Source organism: Geospiza fortis, unplaced genomic scaffold (genome assembly GCF_000277835.1).
Source record: "Geospiza fortis unplaced genomic scaffold, GeoFor_1.0 scaffold488, whole genome shotgun sequence".
NCBI lineage: Eukaryota > Metazoa > Chordata > Aves > Passeriformes > Thraupidae > Geospiza > Geospiza fortis.
The window spans coordinates 430,366-456,498 of NW_005054365.1; the positions used below are offsets into that span (position 1 = coordinate 430,366).

The 26,133-nt window shown below is 39.2% G+C and overlaps 1 protein-coding gene across 1 annotated transcript in view; it reads right to left on the minus strand.

Moving 5' to 3' along the window:
• Window positions 1-26,133, minus strand: part of RIT2 (Ras like without CAAX 2) — a 176,189-nt gene that overhangs the window by 81,321 nt on the left and 68,735 nt on the right. Inside the window, exons 3-4 of the mRNA XM_005424180.2 lie at window positions 23,359-23,432; window positions 4,949-5,140 (exon numbers count right to left, since the gene is read on the minus strand). Coding sequence (XP_005424237.1) covers window positions 4,949-5,140; window positions 23,359-23,432 — 266 coding nt within the window. The remainder of the gene's footprint in view (window positions 1-4,948; window positions 5,141-23,358; window positions 23,433-26,133) is intronic.

Below are 26,133 nucleotides of genomic sequence, written 5' to 3' on the forward strand. Positions count from 1 at the left end.
AGCTAAACAAAAACAAAGCAAAGCAAAACAAAACAAAAACTTTTGTCTCTCTCAGATTCAACTGATATTTCAAGGTTTGAGAAGCGTGAAAATAGAGCAACTGTCAAAATGAAAACCTAAAAGTCGACATTCACATTGTCTGATAAGCAGTCGCCCTATCTTCAGCAAAATACAGAGTAAAATCTCATTGAAGTGAGAATATTCAGCTGGTTCTGATCAAGAAAACTCACTGTAATCCCGGTTTGAAAATTATTTTCTGGTATAATAAAACTTCGGGGAAAGAAATTACAATGAAACCTCTGTAATACATTTGCACTCCAAGTAATATATTGCTCCATGTTAAATCATAGAGTCACAGAACCACAGAATGGTTTGGGTTGGAAGGGACCTTAAAGACCCTCATTTTCCCATTTCCCATTGGGCAGGGACACCTTCCAGTGTTCCAGGGCGCTCCAAGCCATGTCCAACCTGGCCCTAAATACTCCTAAGGATGGGACAACCTGTGCCAGGACCTCACCACCCTCACAGGGAAGAATTTCTCCCTAACCTCTGATCTAAACCTACTTTTTTTCACTTTGAACACACTCCCCTTGTTCCACCACTACAGTTCTGGATGAAAAAGGCAGATTTCATGTTGATTTTTTATTTCCTACTAAAGGAGGAGGTTGTAGAGGGAAATGCTTTCAAAGGGACTGTTGCTCTCAGATTTTTGCTTGAAAGTAAGATAACTTATGAGTGGAAAGGTAAATAGCTGCATAATTCTTTTCAGGAGCAAAACCATACTGGCAAAACTAAGAGCTTTGATGACAGACTTCCCAGAGAGGCCAGGAGCTGGAAGAAACATGAGCTGCCCTCCTAACTTCAGAGGAAATGGACATCAGCATATTATCCATGGACTCAACTGAGCCCACAGCCAATTCCTCTGATGTCAAAAAAAACCACATATAGGAAAAACTGCTCCATCAAGGCTGTGATATTTTTTCATGGCTAGAATTTCCACAGGGATTTTAACATCTACATTAAAAGTTCAAAACTGCTTCTAGAAAGAATGTTTTACAGCTCAGACTTACAGCACATTATTAAAAGGAGCTTGAGTAGTTAGTTCCCCTATAAATTTCTCAGTATAATTAATATCTTGTTTTAGTGATTAGTAGGTTAACACTTTTGTATAATTTCTAAACAACATTTCAGTAATGCCACAGGTGCTAACTATTAATTTTTTTTAATATAAAGCTGCAATTTAACATTAGTATGGCATGAGCTTGAATAGCTTTAATGTGTTTTTTAAAGATGAATATGTTCTAATTAGATATTTATCTGTTACGCGTGTTTTAAACAGTGTGAATCAGGTGTTCATCTGGAGTAAAGAGACAAGGTGAAAGTATCATCATTACCTAAAGTGAAAGTATCAGCATTTTGGAACAGCTGGCCCTACATGTTTCTGAAAATCTGATGATAATTAAAGACATGCAAGCATGCATTTACTGACTAATGACTTTGCTGTTTGAAAACACTGAAATTAAAATGTTACCTAATATTTTAGTTCTGTAGTTTTCTATCAAATATCTATGGAATAGAATGCATATAATACTTAAGTGTTTCTTCGAGCAATGGCTGAAAAATCAGGGAATGGACACGGATAAATATTCCAGGCCAGGCTGGATGGGACTTGGAGCAACCTGGTCTAGTGAAAGGTGCTCCTGCCCCTGGCAGAGGTGCTGGAATGACATGAGCTTTGAAGTCCCTTCCAATACAAACCATTCCATGATTCTGTGAATGCCTAAGTAATTCATGCCTGCTCAGAGGGGGATGGAGGGCACCTTGTCACCACATAAACATCAAGATAATGATTTACTCTCTTTTCTATCCAGTTTTTGCACAATTTTCCCCATCTTGTTCAGAGAAAATTGAAAGTGTTTATTCTTTAGGCTGGTGAATATAACTAAAACTTGCTTTAAGAAGGAGAGCAGAAAAAGCCATTTCTTAGGGCATTAAAAATCACATGCACATATAAAAATTATAATTTCACTGAAGACATCATAAAATGAAAATATCATTTAAAAATAATAAACTCATTGCTTTTTGGTTTTCAGCAGCGTTTCTCTTAAATCACAATTTAAATTGCAGAATATATTTTTTTCTAGTAGTCCTGCTGATAGATTTGAAGAAAGCAGCATACATCATTAACTGTACTGTGTGGGTATTCACATTTCAGACAAGGGCTTTGTCTGGCCAAGCCACTACAGCCCATCTAATTGTTGCAGAATTGTCATTAAATGCAAATGATGCCTGCGAATGTTGAACTTGGTGTTATATCCTGAAATAACATTAATAACATTACAGTTGTTTTAATGAAATTCATAGGAGAAAAATGTCATTAAACAAAGCAACAATATTATCCCTGGTGCCCTGGTCAAATTCCAACCTGGTTGATTGCATTCTGACACCTACTATTTTTCAGCTGTTTGAATTTGGTGTGCTTGTGTACCTCCCTGTTTGTTCATTGATATGTTAATGCCCTACATCACCAGCTCATTGCTGCCTGTCACTCCAGAGTTAGTTGGCTGTCACTCTCCACCATCCAAAATGTTTTTAATGAAGCTGTAACCACAGTGCACGACCTTGAAGAGAACCCTTTCAATCTATCTTCCCAGACCTCGTCCAGTTCCTTAGATATTGCTTAACCTTACAAGTGAGCATAGATAAAACTTATTTCAGTGTTTGTTAAACGTACAGCACAGCCTCATGTCCCAGTTCTGAAATAATGAAACACTGGAAAGCATTAATATGTGCTTGAAGCTGGGCACAGAAGTGTCATCCCACACACTGGGGCTTCAGTTTAGGTCAGGAAGGTTCTCAGAGCAGTATCTGCTCTTCACCCACACTTAACCAGGATTTGCTCTGAACTGGGGAGTGGAATCTGAAATGGATGAAATTAAAGTGAAGATACATTCTAGGAGCACAGCTTATACACCTCAGCACCAACTAAATATGCAGACAACAGCCACGGAGTAGAGATAGTCAAAATTTAAAAACAATATCCCAAAATATGGACTCCATAAAAAGTTGTTTTTGTCTGCTGTTGGTTCATAATACTTGCTAACGGACACATAGTCATATTCAAAGGCTTTATTTAAAGGAGAAGATCTGCTTTACACTACCTTACTAGTCTTTGACTTATGGGTCAAAGTCTGGATTGCAGCACTTGAGAAAACCCTTCTGAAAGTGCCAGATGTGTTGGCATTAGTAGAGGGATTGTGGAGGAAAACATTCTGAAGGCCTAAATTCTGTTTCATTGAAAACTTTTAAAAATTCAGGACCACAATTTGGGTTTTCCTTGTTCACATATTCAGGCAGGATCATCAGTGGTGGCTTCATAGAACAGTTTTTAGTGTGTTTATCACATCTCGCAGGCTTAATTTATAATATTATTCCCAAAAGCCCCCCATGCCCCTTAATCTAAAATGCTGCAGGCGAAATCCAATCCAGACATTCATGACAGTAATTTTCCTGTGTGTGAGACCAGACAAGATCACCAAACAACATGTAAAAGTATTTAAACTAGGCATATATTTTTATATATTTTGGCAGGGATTAAAATATAAAAGTTCAACAAAATTTGAGATCAGAAAGAGATAGTGCCAAAGACTGGTGAAATAGTGTCTTTGTAGCAATTAGGAAATAGAGCACTGCTGAAACCTCATCTAGGGGTAGCTATAGGTAAATGTATCCTGCTTTGGGATCAAGTGAATGCCCAGTTCTCTCAGGAAAACAACTGAACCCACATCCTTCCCCGAACCCTCATCCCTCCCCTTCTGTTCTGGCACCCGTGCTTGTAGCCCCTGTTAAACTGCAGCTGGATTGTCACCATCAGGGTTTTATCACAGCCTGATATGGGGAGGAAGCCAATGACCTGGAAAACAGATGTGACGTTGTAAATGTACATAATCAGATCTTTTAGACTAATTTCAGGCTCACTGCTGTCTTGGATTTTCTTCAGGTAAAATAAAGAAGACAACAAAATGGGGGGAAGAGTGACAGGATAAGTGGAAAAGAGTAGATAGGAGTGGTGAGCACAGATGCTAATGAACCAAAAGAACACCATTTTATTTAAGTGTTTCATATGCCTGCACAGAAGTCAGATATTTTAAAGCAGTTCTAGTCATAGATATTTTCTGTTCAGTACCAGGTCTCAACCAAGCCATTCTAATGTGATCTCTGTCTAGCTCACCAGTACAAACAGTAAGGAAGAAGTAGAGAGGAAGCAAAAGGAAAAAAGTGAGCAAAGATTATTAAAGATATTAAAAGAGCCACAGTCATTGACCTTGTAGTTGAAAAAATTCTGTTGCTCTTTAGGTGGTGGTAGCTGAAATCTTGTATACAAATCAAAGTGAATTCAAGTCTTGCATGTCTCCTTTTTGCCTGAACACTCTGATAGCACAGTCACTGGATCTTCAGGCAAAGTAGTGTCATATATATTTTTTTTAATTTTATTTTTCAGTCTGAGGTTGAAAAACAGTTAATCAAATCTAGTATGTTTGGGAAAAAAACAAACCTCTGTTTAATGGCTGGCAATATCAAAGAAACCAAAGGTATTTTTCCACAAAGCCCCTGATTGAAGCTCTTTCTATGTTAAGTATATGTATATAGTTGACATATTCATATATATTTATATTCATTAACATATATAAATCTTTTGACAACAGTAGTCAAAATTTTACAAGTAAAAACAGAGAAAGTTTAGATGTGATTTGCCAAGGCTGCTTCAAGTTCCCCAACATATGAATGAAAGGCACCGCAAAGACTTTAATTCATTACAAATTTGTCGCTCTTTGATTAAACCTCTTCTTGTGCTAATGATTCTCAGTAGCACTGCACAACATATGCTGCAGAAACCCCTGAGGCAGCCAAGCAAAACCAAGCCAGAACCAGCAGAGAAGTCTCTTACCTGTCTGAACTCCTCAAGGTCTATTTTGTTTCCCACCAGCACCACGGGGATGTCGTAGGTGTGCCGGACACGATAAATGAGCTCCTTAAACTCAGCTGCTTCTTGAAAGGATTGACGGTCTGTGATGGAATAGCAGATAATGAAGCCTTCTCCACCTCGCATGTACTGGTCCCTCATGGCTGTGAATTCTGCCTGCGGAGCAGGAAGAACACGCTCAGTAATTTGGCAAACAAAATTATCCTCTGTAAATAACAAACTTGCAGAAAACTTCCCTACATAAATTCACTTCGCTTGTGTTACCCTTGTAAACATTACTTGCTGAAATTTGTGCATCCTTCTGGGTTCATCAACCCCAATAATAAGGATTTATCTTAGGACTTTTTTTCTCCTTTTCCCATCAAGGGAGCTCTATCCTCTAAGAATATGAAGTTATTATGCAAGTGCCTGCATACAGAAAATACAATTTCATGTATTATCAGAAACTTCTTCATACTACCAGTACAAACAGGTGACTTGCTAGAGAATGAATATTAACAGGTGTAAAAGAAACTATATTTCTACCTAGGAATTGGAGACAGGTACAAATTCCTTATTATGCACTCATATCAAAAAGACAACAGGGATCTGATCTGTAAAAAGTTCTACTTTTTTAAAGGGTCTCAGAAAAGGTGGAGGTTTCACTTCAGTGTGGGGTAATGTCATTAGATGAGAATGAACAATTTTAAACAGTGCAAGAATTGGCCTCATTTCCTCCTCCTGCATTTTTCTCATTTTAAGTTTATTGTCACAGCAGTGTCTCTTGTTACTGGTATGGCTGTTTTTCATAAGCTTTTAATAACTGCCACATTGTACAAAAAATCAAGATTTAGTTTTCAAAAACTCGTCTTAGGCACTGTGGCTTGAGAATATGTTTTAAAGCCAGTATCTTTCTCAAGTTTGTTTGTTTTTCTTGATCACAGCCCAGAATAACCCAATACCATGGCAACAGTCGGTCAGGATCAGAATCCTCCTGACAGAATCAGCTCTCCAGAGATATTAAGATGCAGGAATGTCTGATAAAAAAGGAATGCACATATCAACATTGGACCATTTCTATGAGCAGCAGCATGCAACATAAAATCCTGTATTTTTTACTCTATTGAGAATTTAGGATTTTTTAAAACAGTTTATTTTACATATATATATATCCTCAGCCCTTGCTGAAAATTGAAGGGAAATGGATTTCTTACGCTCTTTTTAAAAGTCTCAACCTTAAATCTCTCTCAATACTTGCTCATGTTGATTGACAATACTTGCTGTGAATAGACTTTCATGTTGACCATTATAATTTATTTATGATGTATCTTTTACCCAAGGGTTTTATATATCATCCAAAACATTTCACCTGCTGCAGGAATAACTTCATCCAACTAAGCTTCAAAATGGCAGACTAATAGGCAATTTAAGGATAGGATTCTGCTTCAAGACTTACTCAGAATTTGAAAATCTCTGAATTATCATCCCATAGCGCCCCAGGAGGGTTTATTAACTACTAAGCTACAAGACAGAGTAGGTCAGGTCATAACACAGCCCATCCTCTGGAAAGTGGATATGCAAGCAGCAGGGCAGCTGAACACTGAAGATATCAAACAGAAAGGATTCCACACTCTATGGTTTGGACAAGACGCTGAACAGAGCTGTGTCTCTGTTCCCAGGTCTCTTCCAGCCATCTGCATTAGATAGCTACTAGTTTAATAAATGATGCAATACAAAACTATGCATAATATTCAAAGCATCCAAGTTGAGAGCAGGGAGTGCTAATGACTAAACACAGTCAATAAATCCATTATCTGCCCTCAGACCCCAGGCTTTCACACCAGAACAAAGATCTCACTGTGGCCCCCATCCCATGTGACCTTGATTTTCTCCTCTTTGCATCAGCCCCTTAGTGTGACAGTGCTCACAGGGGTCCGAGGAAGAGAGAAGAGACGAGGATCTGACTTCATGTTTCAGAAGGCTTGATTTATTATTTTCTGATATGTATTATATTAAAACTATACTAAAAAGAATAGAAGAAATGTTTCATCAGAAGGCTAGCTAAGAATAGAATAAGAAGGAATGAATAACAAAGGCTTGTGTCTCAGAGTCCGAGCCAGCTGACTGTGATTGGCTATTAATTAGAAACAACCACATGAGACCAATCACAGACCCACCTGTTGCATTCCACAGCAGCAGATAATCATTGTTTACATGTTGTTCCTGAGGCCTCTCGGCTTCTCAGGAGAAAAAAATCTTAAGGAAAAAATTTTTCAGAAAATATCATACCTACACCTTAGAACTCTTCTACACCATTTTTAGGTGGGTAGTCTCCTTTATAGGAGGAACAGAACTAGTCCAGGATTCCTTCAGGGTGAGTAGACAATGGAGCCTACAGTGAAGTTAAATTTATGGATTAGACTTCTGAATTTAGTTGGCTGTGCCACAGCAGTCCACTGTCTAAGCTGTCCTTGTAAAAAATGGTAAACAATTCAATGCCATTAATGGACTACGGGCTGCTTTTAATGCTGGAAAATAGTTATACCATTAGTCATCTGATTAGCTGTTTTTTGCACTTATTATTTATTTTTAGAGGGTTTATACAACTGAGTGGAACTGATAGCTAAAAGTACATGTTATCGCATGGAACTTAACGCCCAGCCCAGATGACCTGTCTCCTTGAGTTAGAAATTCCATAAATCAACTACTGTACCACTATATGACAGCTCTGCACAACCTTTTACAAAGAATGAGCTCTGTTTAAGTGAGGTGATCCACCTCTAGGAAGTGCTCAGAGCTTTGTACACTCATTTATAGACATTTATGGCAAACCAAGAAGGAATTAGGTCACACATCCCTGTTTAAGTTACTCACAGTAAGTGATGTTCTGGAGCACGAGTACTCCCAGGATCACTCCCCAGGGATGCTTAATGGCTTTCCCTGATTGACAGGAGGCCCCGGGTTCCTAATTTCACACACTGAATCATTCCAAAGGGACAAAGTTCTCAGCTTTTAGGACTGACACTTTTGAGTCAGAATCACCTACCTACACATTCTGGTTCATGCCAGGGCATAGTTAAAACTTTCAGGATAAGAATGAGTTTACCTATGCAATTTTTTATTATGACACGTTGTTACCGCTGATAAATTAGACTAAACAGGCAAAATACTTTAGTGTCATTTTTGAAATGATACATTTTCAGAGGCATTAAATATTCTGTGCAAACCGGATTGAGGACATAGAATTGGCTTTCTGTTGTTAACTCAGCTAGTAATTTCCATTGCAATTTTTTGATGTTGACATTCATTTCTCAGCTTTTTTCCCTTGGCACAATTGCTCTTGGAGTCAAGGACTCCAAGATCAAACATAAATAAACCTGTTTTTTGATTTCAAAATAAGTGGTTTTTTTTACCTTTTCACTAGGAACCTCAACATAATAATATATACTAAGAGAAGGAATAAATTTAATTACCAATAAATACGCTAAAATCTTTGCAAATCTGTATGCATATTATACAAAAAAAGACAGAGGACTAAGAAGAAATTACATCTCTTTGTTAATTTTTAAGTTCAAGTCTTACTTCAGATTCCACTTTTTTCATGTTTATCTACAGTAAGCAGAACTGAAACCCAAGTTGACCTGGCTTTTGTGAATGTTCAGATGTAGAGACAAAACCCAAGGTTTTACAGATTTTTGAGTAGTTTTATTGTTATATTTTATCCGGTTCCCTTATAAAATAATCTGTGTATCTGTCTGTCACACTAATATCTTTTTTAATTGTTTCCTGATGTAAAAAGGACCTCTTAAAAATCAGTCAGGAATAGTACTGGATACAAATTTCTACTCAATAAAGGGAAAATACAAAACATTCCCAAGTCAGTAAATGCCAAGGGGAAAAGACAGAAGGAAATCACACCCCCTCAAAAGGAAATAAATTCTGAAAATTAAAGTGAAGATTTGTCATGCTTACAGCACTTTGCAGCTTGACATCAATCTTGAGTACTCTCTTGTGTATTATGACTAAGACTTAACTGAAAAGTGTGGTAAAAACTCTTTTAAAACCAAATAATCATTCTTCTTAGGAGATGTGATACTTGAGAACAAGCATCAAGTTTGGACAGAAACAAAACAAATTTTTTCTAAAAGTTGAAAGAAAGGAGCATAACTTTTTCCTTTTCTTTTCCCAGTATAATTGAATGCAGAAAAAAAATCCACTAATCCTCATAAGACTATATATTTCTACCTGTTGTTGAAGTACGCTGACAGGAAAGTCTCTTGATGGTTATGTTGCTCCTAGAGAGATGTCACATTTGCCTTTCTTCAGTGATCAGGCATCTGACATGATTTTTCATAGTTATCAGAACAGCCTCACAATGATGTCGAGCAGCTTCCTCAACGTGCTTGGATATGTCTTATCCAAGCACGGATCCATGCCTCCACCCACCTTGGTTCCATTCTCCCTTATTTATCCCCCTCTACTCTCTCTCTTCCTCAAACTTTCCTGGGAGGCATAAGAGCAGAGCTTGCCTCTGAAGATGGGGAGAGAGGAAGCCTTGAGTGTATTTGTACATTTTTCCTCATCATTAGGGCACTCACTTGTTCCAGCAGCAGCCCCACATTTCTCCTGACCTATGTGCATTTGACAGTGAACCTGTAGAAACTTATCTCATTGCCTTTTAATCTTTCAAAATTCTCACTTCTACTAACACTTTGTCTTTCATAATCCAATTGATTCACACTGAAGAAATGCTTCCATACCTACACTTGTGAGAGTGTTCCTATTTCCACATTTTGTTGTCCTGTATTGTCTTGCTTTTTCCAGCAGCTTTTAAGAAAGAACTTAGCAAAAAGAAAATGCCTAACTTCTGTTTTCTCTCCTTCATCTTGATTGATATTATTTTATCTCGCATTTCATAATGAGCGAGAGAAATTATTTCATAAAAAAGTAGTATTTTTAATTAATTTTAAAATTCATACTGTTATAATGGTAATATAAATAGAACTTATATGTTGGTTTTTTTCATTAGAAATCAGAATTTTTCCAAATAAGATCAGTATCTTAATGTGTCCAGAAGAGGAAGCAAAGTCATTGAGCAGTAAAGTCACACTATGCTTAGATACCCTGATCTTTATGAAGGGTTTGTCTATGTATTATCATCAAACATAAGTCTGAATCTCATGCTCAGCTCAGGACAGCCCTGCCTTGCTGACTAAAAGAGTCTAGAATGATGTATAATAAAGTTCAGCAAAGCCACTTTATTCCTTTACTGTTTCCTAAGTATTTCCTCCTGAACAATGCTGGAGAAGGAGTGCTGGGTTAGAAAAGCTTTTATGCAGCTCAGAACAGAAGTTGTTTAGAAGAAGCATGTCCCACATCACCACTTTACACCAGCAGAGCTCTAAAGTGAAGACATTTCTCCCAGATCCCCATGTTACCCATAGCTAAGAAATGGCCTTGTCAGCCCCAAAAAGGATAAAAGAGAAAGAAGAACAAAAGCAACAAAAAAATTGGACAAGGCAATGAGCAGAGGGTCACCATTCCTGCCCCTCTTTTTCATTGTGTGGTGATGTGTTTGAGCAGTAAACACAGCTTGCAAGCGCAGTCCTTACCCACACTCCTCAGAAGTGTGGTGCTTAGAAATTTAAAGATGTGGCACCTCCGAAGCAAAGGTGTCATGTTTTTCAAACTACACACACACTCCACACATTTTGATGTCTGTTCTGGTTTTTTTTATGATCTTGGCTTGTATCTCTAGAAGAGGTCAGAGCCTCCCCAGGGAGGCCAGCCTCACAGTTTGAAGAATGTCACTTTCTATATCTTCTTGTCTTATGTTCTGCTTGACTTTAGAACCAGGAATATGCTAACAGATGTTCTTAATCAAAACTGTCTCCCTGATTACCACAGGGGTCATTCTTATTATAAACTGGGTTTTTTTCATATTTATAGTGAACACTTGAGGGGTGGGGTAAATTCTTGCAAACAGGCAGGATATTATTCTTCTATGGCAAAAAACAAATAAGGATAAATGGACAAAAAGGAGACAGGAGGAGGGGAAAAAATCTTCAAATAGTGAGAGAAGAAAAAATTAAAACAATAAAAAATATGTGAAACTTTATTGTTCACTCAGAATTTTCTTATTAAAAGTAAGTTGAAAATTTCTTCTGTCTCCAGAAATTTTTTGCCAATATTACTGTTTAACAGCAAATCTTATTTAAAGCCAAGATGCAAACCTCCCATATCTCTCTGTAAGTTCCCTTTCACACATAAGCACCGCAGCTGACTTTGTCAGGATTACATATCATCCACCTGGCACTGCTTGTCATAAAGTATGCTTTTCTTTTACCTCTTGAAATAGATTTACCTAATGAAAGTACAGTGGTGAGAAGTGCTGTGATAATTATCTGGTTTTTATGGACTTCTTTAGTGGTTTTTCTCTTTTGAGCAAAGGAGGGGACAAAAACAAATATTTCTTTAAAAACTTGTAATAACAAGCAGCAAGATACCTGCAGCATTTACATTTCAAATAAGAAAACATGCAGGTAAGGTGTTAGCTGGATATTATATCATATAAACATCATAATACCAGTATTAATCTAGATGCAAAAGGCTTTATTAAATGTTGTTTCTGCCTCCTGAAGAGGTAGTCAGGTGTTCTAAATTTAGAATCATCTCTTTATTTATTCTTCAAGTTGCTCTCTCTACAGTCGTTAGAGAGATATGACTGACTCCAGAGAGTAACTCAACCCATCCTCAGGGAAGTGTTTAAGATGCCAGGGGTGCTTTTCTTTTGTGCCTCTCTCACTTCCTTGACAGAGACTAAATAGAGAGCCCTGCCTCTGATGTCCACAATTTCAGCCGGGCCCTGCCCAGTCATATCCTTTATGCATTTGAATGATAAGGCTACCCCTCCTCTCCATTTTAGACTTTTCATTTAGCTTCTGCAAGGCTGTTTCATTTCCAGGGGAGTGAAAAGATCAAGAGAATGTAGCATCTAATGCCTAAAGCCAGTCGAGGATTTTTCCCTTCACAGCACTCAGTAGTGGGAAATGCTGTTCCTCAGCATGGGCTGAGTAACATTATGAGATAATAAAGGTACACTTTTTCCATCACAGAAGCCAAAGTTCCCAGCCTGCTGCTTTTGCTTGCAGGAGCCCTGCCTGCACCAGCTACAGGTTCCCAGCAATGACGCAGCAGAAAACAAGAAAGCACAGAACATTATCAACATCACTTCACACTTTCTTCTTGCCTCCCTCTTATTTGCAGCTGCCCTTCGCAAATGAAAACAACAACAACAACAACAACAAAAGGAATTACATAGAAAAAGAGAGTGAAAAATTTGCAGCAGGTGGTACTCAGCAACCTGTGCCAGCCTAAACCATCTGCCACATCACTGGGAGGAAGGAAGGGAGCTGAGTAACAGCTCAGAGACAGACCAAAGAAAATGCAGGGGCTCTGGCTAAAACACCGGAGGACAGAAATGGATTCTTCTCCTCTTCAAGTCTCTACACTGCTCTGGTTGAGCATCAAACCCATCTCTAGAACCCCTTTTGCTCATTCTAGTAATGATTCAGGAGCAGTTCAAAGTGGGATTAGTATAAATGAGAATTAGCCCATGAGCTTGCAGTGGATTATTATAATAATCAGTCCCTTGATTAATGATCAGTCAGTGTCTCACGCCTTGTAATTACAGGAAAGAATTCTTGCTTCTGTTGTAAAACAGCAATATCCCTTTTTTTCTGTGAATTTGTACTGGGGACAAAATGCACATCACAGATGATGGGAGAAATTTGAAGATAAAAAAGATTCAGTCCAAGCTCCCAGCAGAATAATAGCTTTCTGAGCTTTATCTGACTGCCTTCCAGGATAATATTACAAACTCCACGTTGTACAAAATCAGTAGCCTTAACTCTGGGAATGTACAAGGATAAAGCTCAGACAGGCACTGAAATTAATCTGTAGTTTAGAAGACAACTGGCAACTCCCTGTTTAAGCTAATTTATTTACCTGGAAAGGGAAACAGAAGAATATTCATGACAGGTGTTCTTTCTGGAAGACACAGGTATGATATCTATTTCTGTGACAAATATCAGCATTACTTTTTAGCTGCTGATTCTTAGGGGTTTTCCAGGTTAGCTCACCTGGGCAGAGCGATTGACAGCACCTCAAGACCTTGCCTATGGGCAAGAGGATTGCCCAAGCTGAGTGTGTCAACTGAATGGATGATCAGCAACTTAAGAGACACAATTACACATGCACTGATTATGAAATTCAAGCATAGATTTACATTCATGATTTTCACAAAATTTTGGGTGAAAACTTTCTAAAATTATTTTCCCCTCCTAATTTCCCCTACACTTGTGTTCTTCAGCAGAAACCTGCTTACTACAGAAATGGATCTTCAGTCCCAGAAAGGAGATGATGCTGCATTATACCTCAGTTCAGGATTCTTTCTAAAAACTAATGTATTCTCATGGAAAGAGATGGATTCCTTCCCACTGGTTAATACGTCGCTTATCTCTGAATACAGAAGAGACTTTATGCACAACTAATGTTCTGAATGTAAAGAGAAATTAATTAAAAATAAAGATAGCAGTTTCTTAATATGGATTACTCAATCAGGGTAATTCATGATGACATTGCTCTCATCTTCATCCAAATGAGTCTGAGGCTCTGAACTGGTATGTTAAGCTTTCACCCTGTCTGAAAATAATGGATTTGTGACATTATTTTTTTATTGACTTTAAATCATTGTTAGACACGATCTATTTTCACCATCAGTGAAATCATGTTGTTTCCCACAAGTGGTCTTATAGATTCAGGTTCCCCTTCTCTTTTCAGCTGTGATGCTGCTTCCCATGCTATCTGGCACTGCTCTCAGTCACACACTATGCAGGACTAAGCCTTGTGAAAAACAGGTGTCAGTATTCCCTTGCATCCTGAGCACTGATGGATGACAATTTCACTGCCCCTTCCCTAACTGCAGAGCACTTTATATGCACTCACTATTCTGTTTTCACATGTTCTGCATCATGACTTATGCAAAAAGATTGAGCCACACCAGCCTGATGGAAAAAAAAAGTAAGTAAAGGGAAATAAATAAGGCTGAGGAAAAGACAGATTTGAGCAACTTCCAATAAAATAATTCAGGACTACAAAGTATAACATCACTGAGTGACCATTCTTTCTTACTGAGGAACTAGTGAATAACCTGCACTGGCACTCAGACTCTCCCTCTAGATACAGCTTCTTTCCACTAAGATTCCCAGTGTTCCCACTCTAATTGCCCTCCTGCTTCCACATGATAATATATTTGCCAGTTTTCTGCAACTGTGCTTTTGTTAACTTTATTAATCCTGCTCTTCCCAAGATGGCTTGTCGTGTGCAATAATGAAACGATGCAGCCCATCACCTACCTGGGAGATGATATCTACTTTTTATTCACCCCTAAATATGGATGAAATCACCATATCAATTCTTCACAATGCCAGTAAAAATTCCTCAGTGCTACACTCCCTAACTCAGAGAACTGCCTTTTTCTTTCATATTCATGCTAATGGTCTCTCTCTGAGGGATAAACACCTTAGCAATTTTCTTCTAAATGCAGGCACTGAAGCAATCTTCATTGTTAACTACCTCTAAAACCCCCATATGCATTTGGTTTATCATGCACCACATAATACTTTCTCCCCCATTCTCATTGATATGCAAAAAAGAGCCAGTTTTCACCTTTTATCACAAATGCATCATAACTGGTTAAAGGGAAAAATTAATACCTTGGCAATTACATTTTAGTGAACAGCAGGGATTAAAAGAAAAAAAACATACAACAACCCACTAGTGAAGAGGCAATGCCTGCAGCTGCAAGCAAGGGCTTTGCAGGGATTCAGACATGCTCTTGTCAGCTTCTGTGGTCATCACAGGCTTGCCACCATCCCCAGAGAGGCCTTGTGCAGCCTTGCAGAAGTAAACCAGGAGGCTGTGGAGTCAGACACCTCATTGCTCTGATAAATGACTGCAAATTATATCCTGGCTTGCATATACGCTCTCTCACAATGACTTCCCTAACAAGTGTGCTGACCTTAAAAATTCCACCATACAGGTTTTTTCTCTTCCCTTCCCTGTGCCCTACTCATCAGCAGAGATATAATTTAATCTGAGAACCTGAAAAGGGGGGAAAGGAAGAAGCAAGCAATCTGCAGAGTGGCTATTTTAGACTTTTGTAACATTTAATCAATAGTGCACTCATTTCTGCAACTGAAATTTAGCTCAGTGCTCATTTGAGGGGTGTGTTCCCTGGGGACTGCATAAATCACCACCAAAGTGAATGCAAAATACCCGTGTTACAATCCTGCATGGATTTTGTATTGCTTACAAAGTGAATTTGTGACATGAAAGGACTGAGTTGTCATGTCCCTGTGACTTCCCAACATGCTTTTTCATTTCCATGTGCAAAAATATTTCTGAATATTTTTTATCGCCTTAAAAGAAAAAAAAGAAAAACAAAACAAAACAAAACAAAACCAAAAAAACAACAACAAAAAAAAAAAAACCAAACAAACAAAAAAAAAACCAACAAAACAAAACAAAACAAAAAGCTGTGGCTGCCCCATAAGGACAAAAGCAGAGCACTAAAAAGATAAGTCATGAGGTACCTTGCTTGGATCAGCAGATCCAACAGAGAAAGTGAAGGATTCAGGTAGACCTTGGAGCATTTTCCAGGAGAGGCTACAAGAGCACTGGAGAAGGACTTGGGAACAGGACGTGGAGTGACAGGAGGAGGAGGAATGGCTTTAAATTGATGGAAGGCAGGGTTGGATGAGATATTGGGAAACAATTCTTCCCTGTGAGGGGGATAAAGCCCTGGCACAGGCTGCCCAGAGAAGCTGTGGCTGCCCCATCCCTGGCAGTGTCCAAGGCCAGGTTGGATGGGGCTTGGAGCAACCTGGGGTAGTGGAAGGTGTCCCTGCCCATGGCAGGGGTTTTACGGTCACTTCCATTCGAAAGCATTCCATGATTTTATGATCCTGAAAGGCACTGACTAGCTTCTGAGATATGCCAATACTTTCCTACACAGAGCCAAAACTCACCTGCATGTCCAAAAGTTAGAAGAGTCTGACTCCCTCGGCTTTACATGGTGTAAGTCAGGTACCACACTGACTTCTGACACAGGTATAGTCAATGCAGCCACTGCTAAGCTTTTGAGTTTTTATCTTATTAAAAGATAAGATTGTTCCCTGGCATGGTTTTTCTCACATCATCCCACGGCTCTGATAATGACATGGAACACTCATGGAAAAAATTTATTCTCCTCATCCAACAGGCACAAATTAAAAAACAGGCACAAAAATGTATGCAAGCTGTGCAAGCTTGCATCTATGGAAGTGAGAAAAATATATATCCAAAAATATAGCTTGCTAAGAAAAAAAAAAAAAAGAAAAAAACCCAAGAAAATATTTCATATTTTCATTAATTATTTTATTGAGGTTCTACTTTTCTCCTCATCCCCTCTTTGAAGAATCTCGATTTATGGAATAACATTTCTTAAATTATAAAGGTAACAAGCAATGGAGGTCAAAATTTGCTGAAGTTTACTTTTCTGGTTTTTTGTTTGTTTGTTTGTTGCGAGTTTTTGTTTGCTTGCTTGGTGGGAGGGAATTTCACTTCCAGGTCTGGGGGTAAAATTATTGAAACTCCAGCTTAAAAGATATTGCTTGGCTTTAGGTTTTTTTCCATTCCCCTTCCTGCTAGCAGGAAATAAAAATTACGTTTTTAGAAAGCTTTTTCTAAAAAGCTTTTTTGTTTTCCTTCTCATGTGGTTTAGCAAGTGAAATGTTTGGATGATTCTTATAGCACTATATGATTTTTTCCTTTTGTTCTCTTTGTCTGGAGACACCACCATTAAAAGCTTCAGAATAACATAAAAGACACTTAATTTTGAAAATCTCATTTTTTGGCGACAACCTACTTCTCCTATAAAGCATTAAAGCCATGCTCTGCAAAAAGAACCATTTCTTGGTCATTTGTTCAGGGGAAATGGGCACCATGTGGTGCTGTAATATGTGCTTGTTTTCTCAGCATTCAAGCCAATTTTTTTAGTCCTGGAAATATCATTATGATGTGAGCTTTGTGAAAACTGATAGAGGTAGAATTCAGTTTTCTGCCCACTGCCGTCCCTGGTTTGTGTACAGCTACTTGGTAACAAGTAGATTTTGATAGAAAACCTCTGTAAAATGGAATTTCTAGTGAGATTATCTAGGACAGTCACATATATATGTATAAAGAAATCAGGACACACTTAGAATATGTGCAGTGTCTACTAGAACTTCAAAGTACTTCAGTACCATTCACTGGTGTAAAGGAAAAGTGCAGAATATTTTCCAGTGATGGGAGAAAAGAAAAAATTACATTATCATAATCTTGTGGAGGACCTGGATGAAGTTTTCTCACATGGAATGTGTTTATATAGGTGTTTCCCATACAATGTATACTAGAACAAAACCAACCAACCAAACAAAACCACCTCAAAGCCAAATTCAATAAAGCAATAAAAAAAGAAACCACCCCAACAACAACAACAAAACCAAAAACCCACAAAGAAATACTACAAAAAAGTATTGGAAAGGAGGAAAAAAAGATTTTCCATTTTTTTCTCAAAATTTGTAATAATATATTTTCTTTTCTTATATGTCCTTATTTTATTAAAAAGAGAAGAAATCTTTCAGCAGCATCACTCTGTATCTATCTGATTTTGAAAGTTGCAAGTTAGAGAAAGATGAGGAACAGTGAGAGGGAAAGAATTTCAAATGAAAAAAAAAGACTTTGTTGAAAGAGAACAGAAAACACTGGAAAGTTTTCCTCCACCTGCAGTTTGGAACCACTACCACTGACTTTGCTGAAGAGGAATGTAGCAATGGGCAGGCAATCCGGATTGTCAGACTCAATAAATGCTGATGTTCACCCTAAATGCTTGTTCCCTGCAACATTTTATTGAACCTGTTTGACAGGAAGATAAATGCAGGCCTAGAAATACAAACTGATCCACCCTTTATTGCATCATGATTCACTCATGGACAGGGATGAAAAAGGAAGTTGGGAATCTTGGCTGCCAGCTGCCTGCTCTTCCTTTGGTTATATACTCATTTTTATCAGCATATGCCTAGATCTTTTCCTACTGAAGTCAAGGAATATTTTGCCAATGATCTGAAGGAAACTGGTGTCAGGTCCACAGTTTCATCAGTGTTTTACTGTAACTGCTTTTTCCACTCTGTATCTGTGCCAAATAAGTGTTTCTCCACAATCTGTTCATTGGCAAATAAAACTACTAGGTCAAGGGAGACATTTTAGCTCTTCCCAGAAAGTACAGAACAACTTGTCTCAAGACCCCAGGAAAATTTTGGTGTTATGATTTTATACTTTCTAAGTATGTTTTCAACAGCCTGTGGAACAACATTCAAAGGAAATAAAACTAATGCTCTTCTCACCTAATACACTGTGTTAATAGTTGCTACTTACTTCAATACCCCTATGCTTTAAAAATAAAATGGATTTCATTTATGCACTACAGTACCTAGCAGAAAGTGCAATAAAATTATTTTCCCCTTATAAGAACATGCTGTAGAGGCCCATTAAGACATAATTACTGCCAAAAAGGCATTTTACATTTCCTTGAGATAAGCTGCACTAGTGTACTTTGAGATTTCACTTCCATTGATTCAGGATTAGAGCAGCATGTTTAGATAATAAGCAGAGGGGTCTCAGATAACAGCCTGAGTGAATCATCAGACTATAGTGTTTAGTCTGAGAAAGTGCGTTTATCTGAAGGGCTCTTGGGACTAATATGGTTCCTCTTCAAAGCTTGAAGCAGGGGGCAAGAATAATAGTCCTGCAGGTTGGCAGGATAAACATGTCCTGTGATTTGCTAGCAATTTGAGAGATGGATTTCGGTACAGAGCGCACTGCTGTTGTCAGGTTGAAAAGTGTCTGCCTGGAAATGAATTCATGTGCACACAACTCCAGACAAAGGAAAATCTCCCTGAAATGGCATGCCATCACATTTTAGGGCCCATTTTTCAAGTCTCTGACTCACACCTGGGAAATATACTGGTGCACTAAGTTTATCATAAAAAGCTCACGTTTTAGAAAACAAAAATTGGTGCAATAATCTCGGAATGTATTGTCTCACTGACAGGTACAGAAACCCATTTTTCCACATACCTGCCTGCTTTGTATCTGAAAACAATTTTTGCCTCTTTTACATGTCAGATCGGATTGTTTTCCGGTGAAGGAAACTCTGCTGCTCTTTTAGCGTTCGGCGTGAGGTCTACACAGAGAGATTGGGTAATGTGTCATACAGGGGAAAGCTGTGGCAGGAATAAAAGCTCCTGTGTCAGTCAACAGTCTATAAATACAGCAGGAGAGATAACTGCTGTGTGTGCTCCATGAGGAGCATACTTCTGGGCGCCAGAAGTAGCAACATATTTTTAAGCTAGAAGAGAAGGTGAGAAAGTGTAAATGAGTGAACAGAAGGTTTCTATAACTCCGTGTGGAGGCTTTTTGTGCGCGGTTGGAGCAGTTGGGGGTTGTCACTCTCTGAGAATAATTGTGAGGGGAACTGAATGCAGAATAAAGTGCTTGAGGGCTGAATGTCCTTTTGTTTGCACCTGCAAGTTTGCTGGAAACCAAAGAGTTCGCGTCAATTTGGATTAAATGAATGTAAATGCAGATTATTTTTATGGCACATTGGTTAAGAAAAGGGAAATCCCAGAATTACCTCCACTGATACCATGTCCAAATTCAGCGGACATGGGTGAATTTCAAGGCAAAGTCACTCAAAAAATGTCGCATATGTGTGAACAAGGAAGTTCAAGTTATCTTTATGGATACTAATTTGCATTTGCAGATTTCCATGAAGTTTGTCCTATATACTCCATATGCCATATTGTAGCTAGCCTTGGGAGTTAAAAGCTAAAAAAATAAACTTCCTCAGTTTTATAAATAGGATCTCAATCTCACATTTAATGTGTTTGGCTTTATTTGATTCTCTTTTATTTTTGTTTTGTTTTAATTGAAGTGTAGATGCAAAATGAAAAGTTTTGGGTTGAGAATAATACTTCTAGTTAAAGGGCCAAAGGCATCACTGATAACTGACCAAAGGAATAATTGACAGCTTCTTCTAGATTCAGTTGTGCCACTGAAAAAGAATACCAGCATCATTTTTTTTTGTTCATTTCCTCGCAGCATACCACATTTTCAAGCTTTTTCTGGTAGGATTAGCTCAGGTTAGGTCTGTTTATGACAATCCAGCTACCAGGAGCTACATCAATACCTTCTTCTGAAACTGTCTAAGGCAAACATGTTCTGTCTGAAGCTAAATGGGGTGAGCAAACACAGAATGCCCAACTGGCAGGTGTAGAGGGTGGTGAAATGAAGGTGTAGGGAGTTCAGTGTAGCATAACTGCTTCCCCCAGCCCTTACATTCTTTAAGAAAATGCCTCTTGTTGTGCCTTCAGTGGAAAACAGTATTGGAAGAGCACAAAAGGACAAATGATGGTTTATAAAATATGTATCCAGAGTGCAGTGAACATCAGTTTACTTCCTGGGATGAGCAATTGGTCTGTGTTATAGAGTCCATGAGACACACAAGAGAAAAAAGAGAAAAATGAGGAACTACATGAGCAAGTTTATTATTGTTTCTGGTTTTCACATTGTTTGAATGTTGGGTTGTTTTTTTCTTTTAACTTCAGAAAATTGAGAACATAAATGGATTTTTGAAGCACCATTTATGTTTTACATGCTTCAAACTGGATCTACCAGTTAAAGTATTGAAGATTTTTTTTGCAGCGTCAGGTATGAAATCACACATGGGTTTTTAAGTCTAGATTTGACTATTAAAAACTGTGTTAATTATTAGTAGTTGATTTGGTCAGTGTTGAAATTCTTAATTAGTTCATCACTACAGAAGGGAAAGGAGAAACATATTTGTTGAAATGTCCTCCAGTGCAACAACAAAATACATTAAATTCAGTCAGTTTCACTATTAATTTCTTGTATTTCCCAAATAAGTACGAATCACAATTTTGGCTCCTTGATGTCCTGAAGAGATTAAAGTCATTATTCAAAGTTGATGACAAAGTATTTATGACTGTGAGGACCCCAGACAAATGAGTTTTCCACTGCCTGATTTAGAAGCTGTAACACCATCTCCAATGTGACAAAAACCCAAGGGAATTAAAAACAACTAGGCACCACCAAGGCACACATCAGCAGCAGCACAAATGGGTGCTTTGGATTTTTACCCTGAGTCACCAAAGTCAGAGAATTTGTGTGAGCTTCAGTGAGAGCACCATTAAAAGCTCTGTGAAGAAAGAGCCTATTTCAGCTGCTGACTTCAATGGGAGTTGGATTAGGTCTTGATTTATTCTGGAGCCATGTAGTGCAGATAGAGAGGCAACAAATCCAAAGACATCTACAAAGACAAGCAGCTAAATCCAGGACACTTAGAACAGACAGCTCCTGAAAAATCGTGGGAGGGAAAGTGGGAAGAGCTTCCTAGTTATGCTGGGAATGTGTTTCAGTGATGACAATCTACATTATAACAACAGGGGAATTTAAAACAGAGATTTGCTCATATCAAATCAACTTGGTTGATTAATTTCAACATTTCAACAGAAGTACAATAGCTATGCCCAGGCTGTAAAATGGCCTGAGATGATAAATCTGCTGAGTGTGGTGCTTCTGCATACACCTCTGCTCGCTACAAAGAGGAATGGATGAGGAAAAAGGGGAGATTTAGATTGGAAATGAGGAAAAAATTATTTTCTGAAAGGATTATTAAGCTCTGGCCCAGGATGTCTGGGCAGTGATGGAGTCAACACCCCCTGAGGGATTTAAAAAGCACATCTGTGGCACTTGGAGACGTGGTTCAGTGGTGGGCTTGGAAGTCCTGGGTTAATGGTTGGACTCAATGGTCTTAAAGTTATTTTCCAACTTTTAAAATTCTATCATTCTATGAAATATCTGCACTACATTTCATTACTTGGTCACTACATACCACGGACATCTAGTACTGTGGAATTTTTGCTTCCTAAGAAAGATATAACTTAGAGATAGAACTCCAACTTTTTTGTACTATTGTGTTCACCACCTTTAATTAACTGAATTATTCTGATTTCTTTTCTTACCTTACAACTGTTTATTCTGACAAAATTCATAACCTTGGTAATCATATCCTCCTCCCACAAATTAAGGATGAAGTATAGTTCTAGCCTTTTCATATGATCAAAAATTTTTTAAATCATGAAAAAATTGTATATATGTGGAAATCACTAACAATAGCTGAACTGTCTTTGAATTTCTGGCAGCAGACTGCATTCCCCACCATTTGCAGTGCCTGGCTTAGGTGCGTTCAGACCTTTAGGAAGTTGAGAACCAGGCTTTTTCTTCCCAAATACTTCCTTGTTTATTTAAGTGTGTCCAAGTTCCTTTTTGGTTGCTTTGTTTCTGCATGAGATGCACACACACTATGGAAACTCAAGAAACTACAAAAGCTTTCAAAGAGACCCTGAGACACACCTGAGGAAAAGATCAGCAAATGGCAGCACTTTAATTAAACAGTAAAAATATCTTGAGGTGGAAAGGAAATGAACTGAGTAGAAAAAATTATTGTATTTAACTCTTTCTTCTTCATCATGGCATATGAAGCTTGATTCCCCGACAGCAGACGCACTGTCATAGAATTGGCAGAATCAAGGGATTGTTTGGGTTGGAAGGAACTTTCAATTTCATCTCATTTCAACCCCCTTGCCATGGATAGGGACACTTTCCACTATCCCAGGTTGCTCAAAAGCCCCATCCAACCTGTCCTTGGACACTGCCAGGGATGCGACAGCCACAGCTTCTCTGGAAAACCTGTATATGTAACACTGTGTGTTACTTTTGGCATAAAGATATTTTCCTTATGGGTGAGCATTTGATATTTAGATATAATGTGGAGACAAGATGAAATACAACAAAATACTTAGTCTACAAGTAGACCAGAAGATTCCTGTAATACATATAGAGAAGGAGGAATGAGAAAAATGTAAGACAAACAACGCAGTATTTATTAATTTCATTATTGTGATAGATGATCTTGCATGCAAGAGGAAAAGAAACAAACATCTTTTTATCTATTGTTCATTTCAGCCTGTCTGTCTCCTCTGATGAGATTTGGAAGTTATATTGTTCTATATTGCGGCACTTTAATCTTCCCTTTTGTTAATTCCTCTATATTATTCTGCCACTGCCTCCTTTATGCTTGAGTAGGGAACTTTAAGCGCTGTGACCCACATCTCTGAGGTTAAAATCTTTGAGTTTATCTCTGATTGAGTGACTCTCATTGGAAAATTACTCACCTGTCCAGCAGTGTCTAGAATGTCCAAATAGGCTGGTTCATCATCAATTCGGACTTGAGTTTTATAGGCATCCTCTGAAAAACACAGTGCAGTTTTCTTAAGCATGTGATTTGCTCAGAGAATGGAAAATGCAACAGCTTTGCTAGTTTGGAGTAGGCTTTTCATAAGCTCTCCAATCTGACCTAACATTATTTATTTCAAAAGTTCCTTTTTGAAATCCTTTCATCACTACAAAGTATTAGCAAAAGAGGGTCTCTTCCATCACACTGCTTCGAAATACAAAAATTAAATTTTCCTTCCTTTAAAAGGGAAACATTTCCCTTTCTTTATGCACAGTCCCCAGATGTCACTTAGGCCACAAAGATTCAGAGGTGTTGTGCTGGTGCTGCAAACCAACAGAGTGGTTTTTTACTTACCACAATGACACATTGTCATGGTTTAAGCCTGGCACAATGCCAGTGCCCCCATGAAAATACCTTCTCCCTGCTGTCTGCTGTGAGATGTGACCAGGAATAAGCAAAGCAGGCTCCCACTTAGAAATAAAGAAAAGAAAACTTTATGAAATAAACTACAACTCTAAGTAAAAAGAAAACACACAGGGAAAACAAAAACCTTCCAAAAACATTTCCTCCTCCCCCCACCAAATTTCCAATACATCCATCCGCCGAATCACCAATCTCAGTCCATCACCACCCTTCAGACAATCAATTCTCAGTTCATCAAGAGGAGAAGAGTCCTTCTTGTGACATAGGCTTCCTCTGCAAACACTGTTGAAACCTTGTGTGTTTCCGTGTCACTCGTGGCACCGCCAGGAGAAAATTTGCCATCGTGACATCTTCCTTCCATGTCCAGTGCTCTCACCACTACACATGGACCAGAGCTGCTTCTAGGGTTATCCTTTTAAGGATGCTTTGTCCCGTTCCAAAAAGAGCACAGTCTCACCTTTGGGACACCTGTCCCCCCCAGATTTCACCCCCTGGGGCCGAGGGGTACCAACACTGAACCCTCTTGGCTCTGCGCTATCGCCTCCCCGTGGATGCAGTCTCTGTGTCACAGGAAACATGGTTCTGTCCATGGCTATAACAAGAAGAGTCTGGTAAAAGCCACTTCATCATCTCCTCCCACGTAAGATTCTTAACTCTCCCGACATCTTTCACTTGCCCAGACCTTCACACTTGCACATTTCCTTCTTCCACTTTATCTCTATCTCTCTTCTAGGAAAGGTTAATGTTCTGCAAAGTTTCTTTGTCCAAAAAAAGGGTTAAAAGCTTAGGCTCTGCCTTCTCAGGAACTCCCACAGCGTCCGGACACCTTCTCACTGCATCCCCCCCTCCCCCCTCCACCCCATTCTTCTCCTCAGCTGTGCTACCTGCACATGTTATCAAGTTTCAAGGTATCACAGGCACAAGCACAGGCTGTACTCTTTCTCTCGCCTGGGGGGGTGCTGCCCGATGCCTCCTGGTGCTTCTCCCACGCTTCTATCCTCGGGGCCTCTTCACCTCCTATCTCTGTCCAAGGCCCGGCCTACCTCACGGCCTCATGGCTTCCCCTCCCCTGCCCAGCAGCAGGCAGCTGGACAGGGGAGAGATCCGAACTCTTTCCTCACCAGAACTCAAAAGCAGGTATGCTGTGGATGACATTTTTTATTCCCTGACCGGGAAAACAAATTTCAGGAGAGTGATAAGATAAAGCTGTGAGATGGGATCAAAGAGGAATAAGAACAAAGCATATACTAAGTTAAGGTGGATGGATAGTGAAAATCTAGGGATAGAGGTTTTATTGTTTTGTGGAAGTGTATTGCATGTAATTTTGATAATAATTTTAGAATGTGTGTTCTCAGAGGTGAAGGGTGGAACATCGTGGTTTGAGAGGAAGTAAGTTTTCTGGGATATGCAGTGGTCAGGCCAATAGGTGTTCAGGTTTGAATATTGGCACCTGGTTTGGCCGCTGGGGACATTGGATACGCCTCTGAGAACACAGGGGTTAAAAAGCAGAGCTCTCCCAGGGGAAGTTCTCTTGAATTCCGGCGAGGGAAGCAGGTCAGACCTCCCCCGGCCCAGCTGTCTGCTGCTGGGCAGGGGAGGAGAAGCCATGCGGCCGTGAGGTAGGCTGGGCCTTGGACAGAGATGGGAGGTGAAGAGGCCCCGAGGATGGAAGGGTGGGGAAGCACCAGGAGGCATCGGGCAGCCCCCACCCCAGGACAGAGAGAGAGAGAGAGCCTATGCAACCTTGAAATTTGATATCACGTGCTGCAGAACAGCCCAGCCGGTGGAGAAGGGTTGGGGGCGATACAGCAAGAAGGTGTCCAGCCGCTGTGGGAATTTCTGAGAAGGCAGAGCCCGAGTTTTCAACCCTTTTTTGGACAATGAAAACTTTGCAGAACATTAATCTTTCCTAGAAGAGAGATAGAGATGAAATGGAAGAAGGAAATGCGCAAGAGTGAAGGTCTGGGCAAGTGAAAGATGTTGGGAGAGCAGAGAAGAATCTTACGTGGGAAGAGATGGTGGAGTGGCTTTTGCTGGACTCTTCTTGTTATAGCCATGGACAGAACCATGTTTCCTGTGACACAGAGACTGCATCCACGGGGAGGCGATGGCTCAGAGCCAAGAGGGTTCAGTGTTGGTACCCCTCGGCCCCAGGGGGTGAAATCTGGGGGGGACAGGTGTCCCAAAGGTGAGACTGTGCCCTTTTTCGAACCGGACAAAGCATCCTTAAAAGGACAACCCTAGAAGCAGCTCTGGCCCGTGTGTAGTGGTGAGAGCAGGGGACATGGAA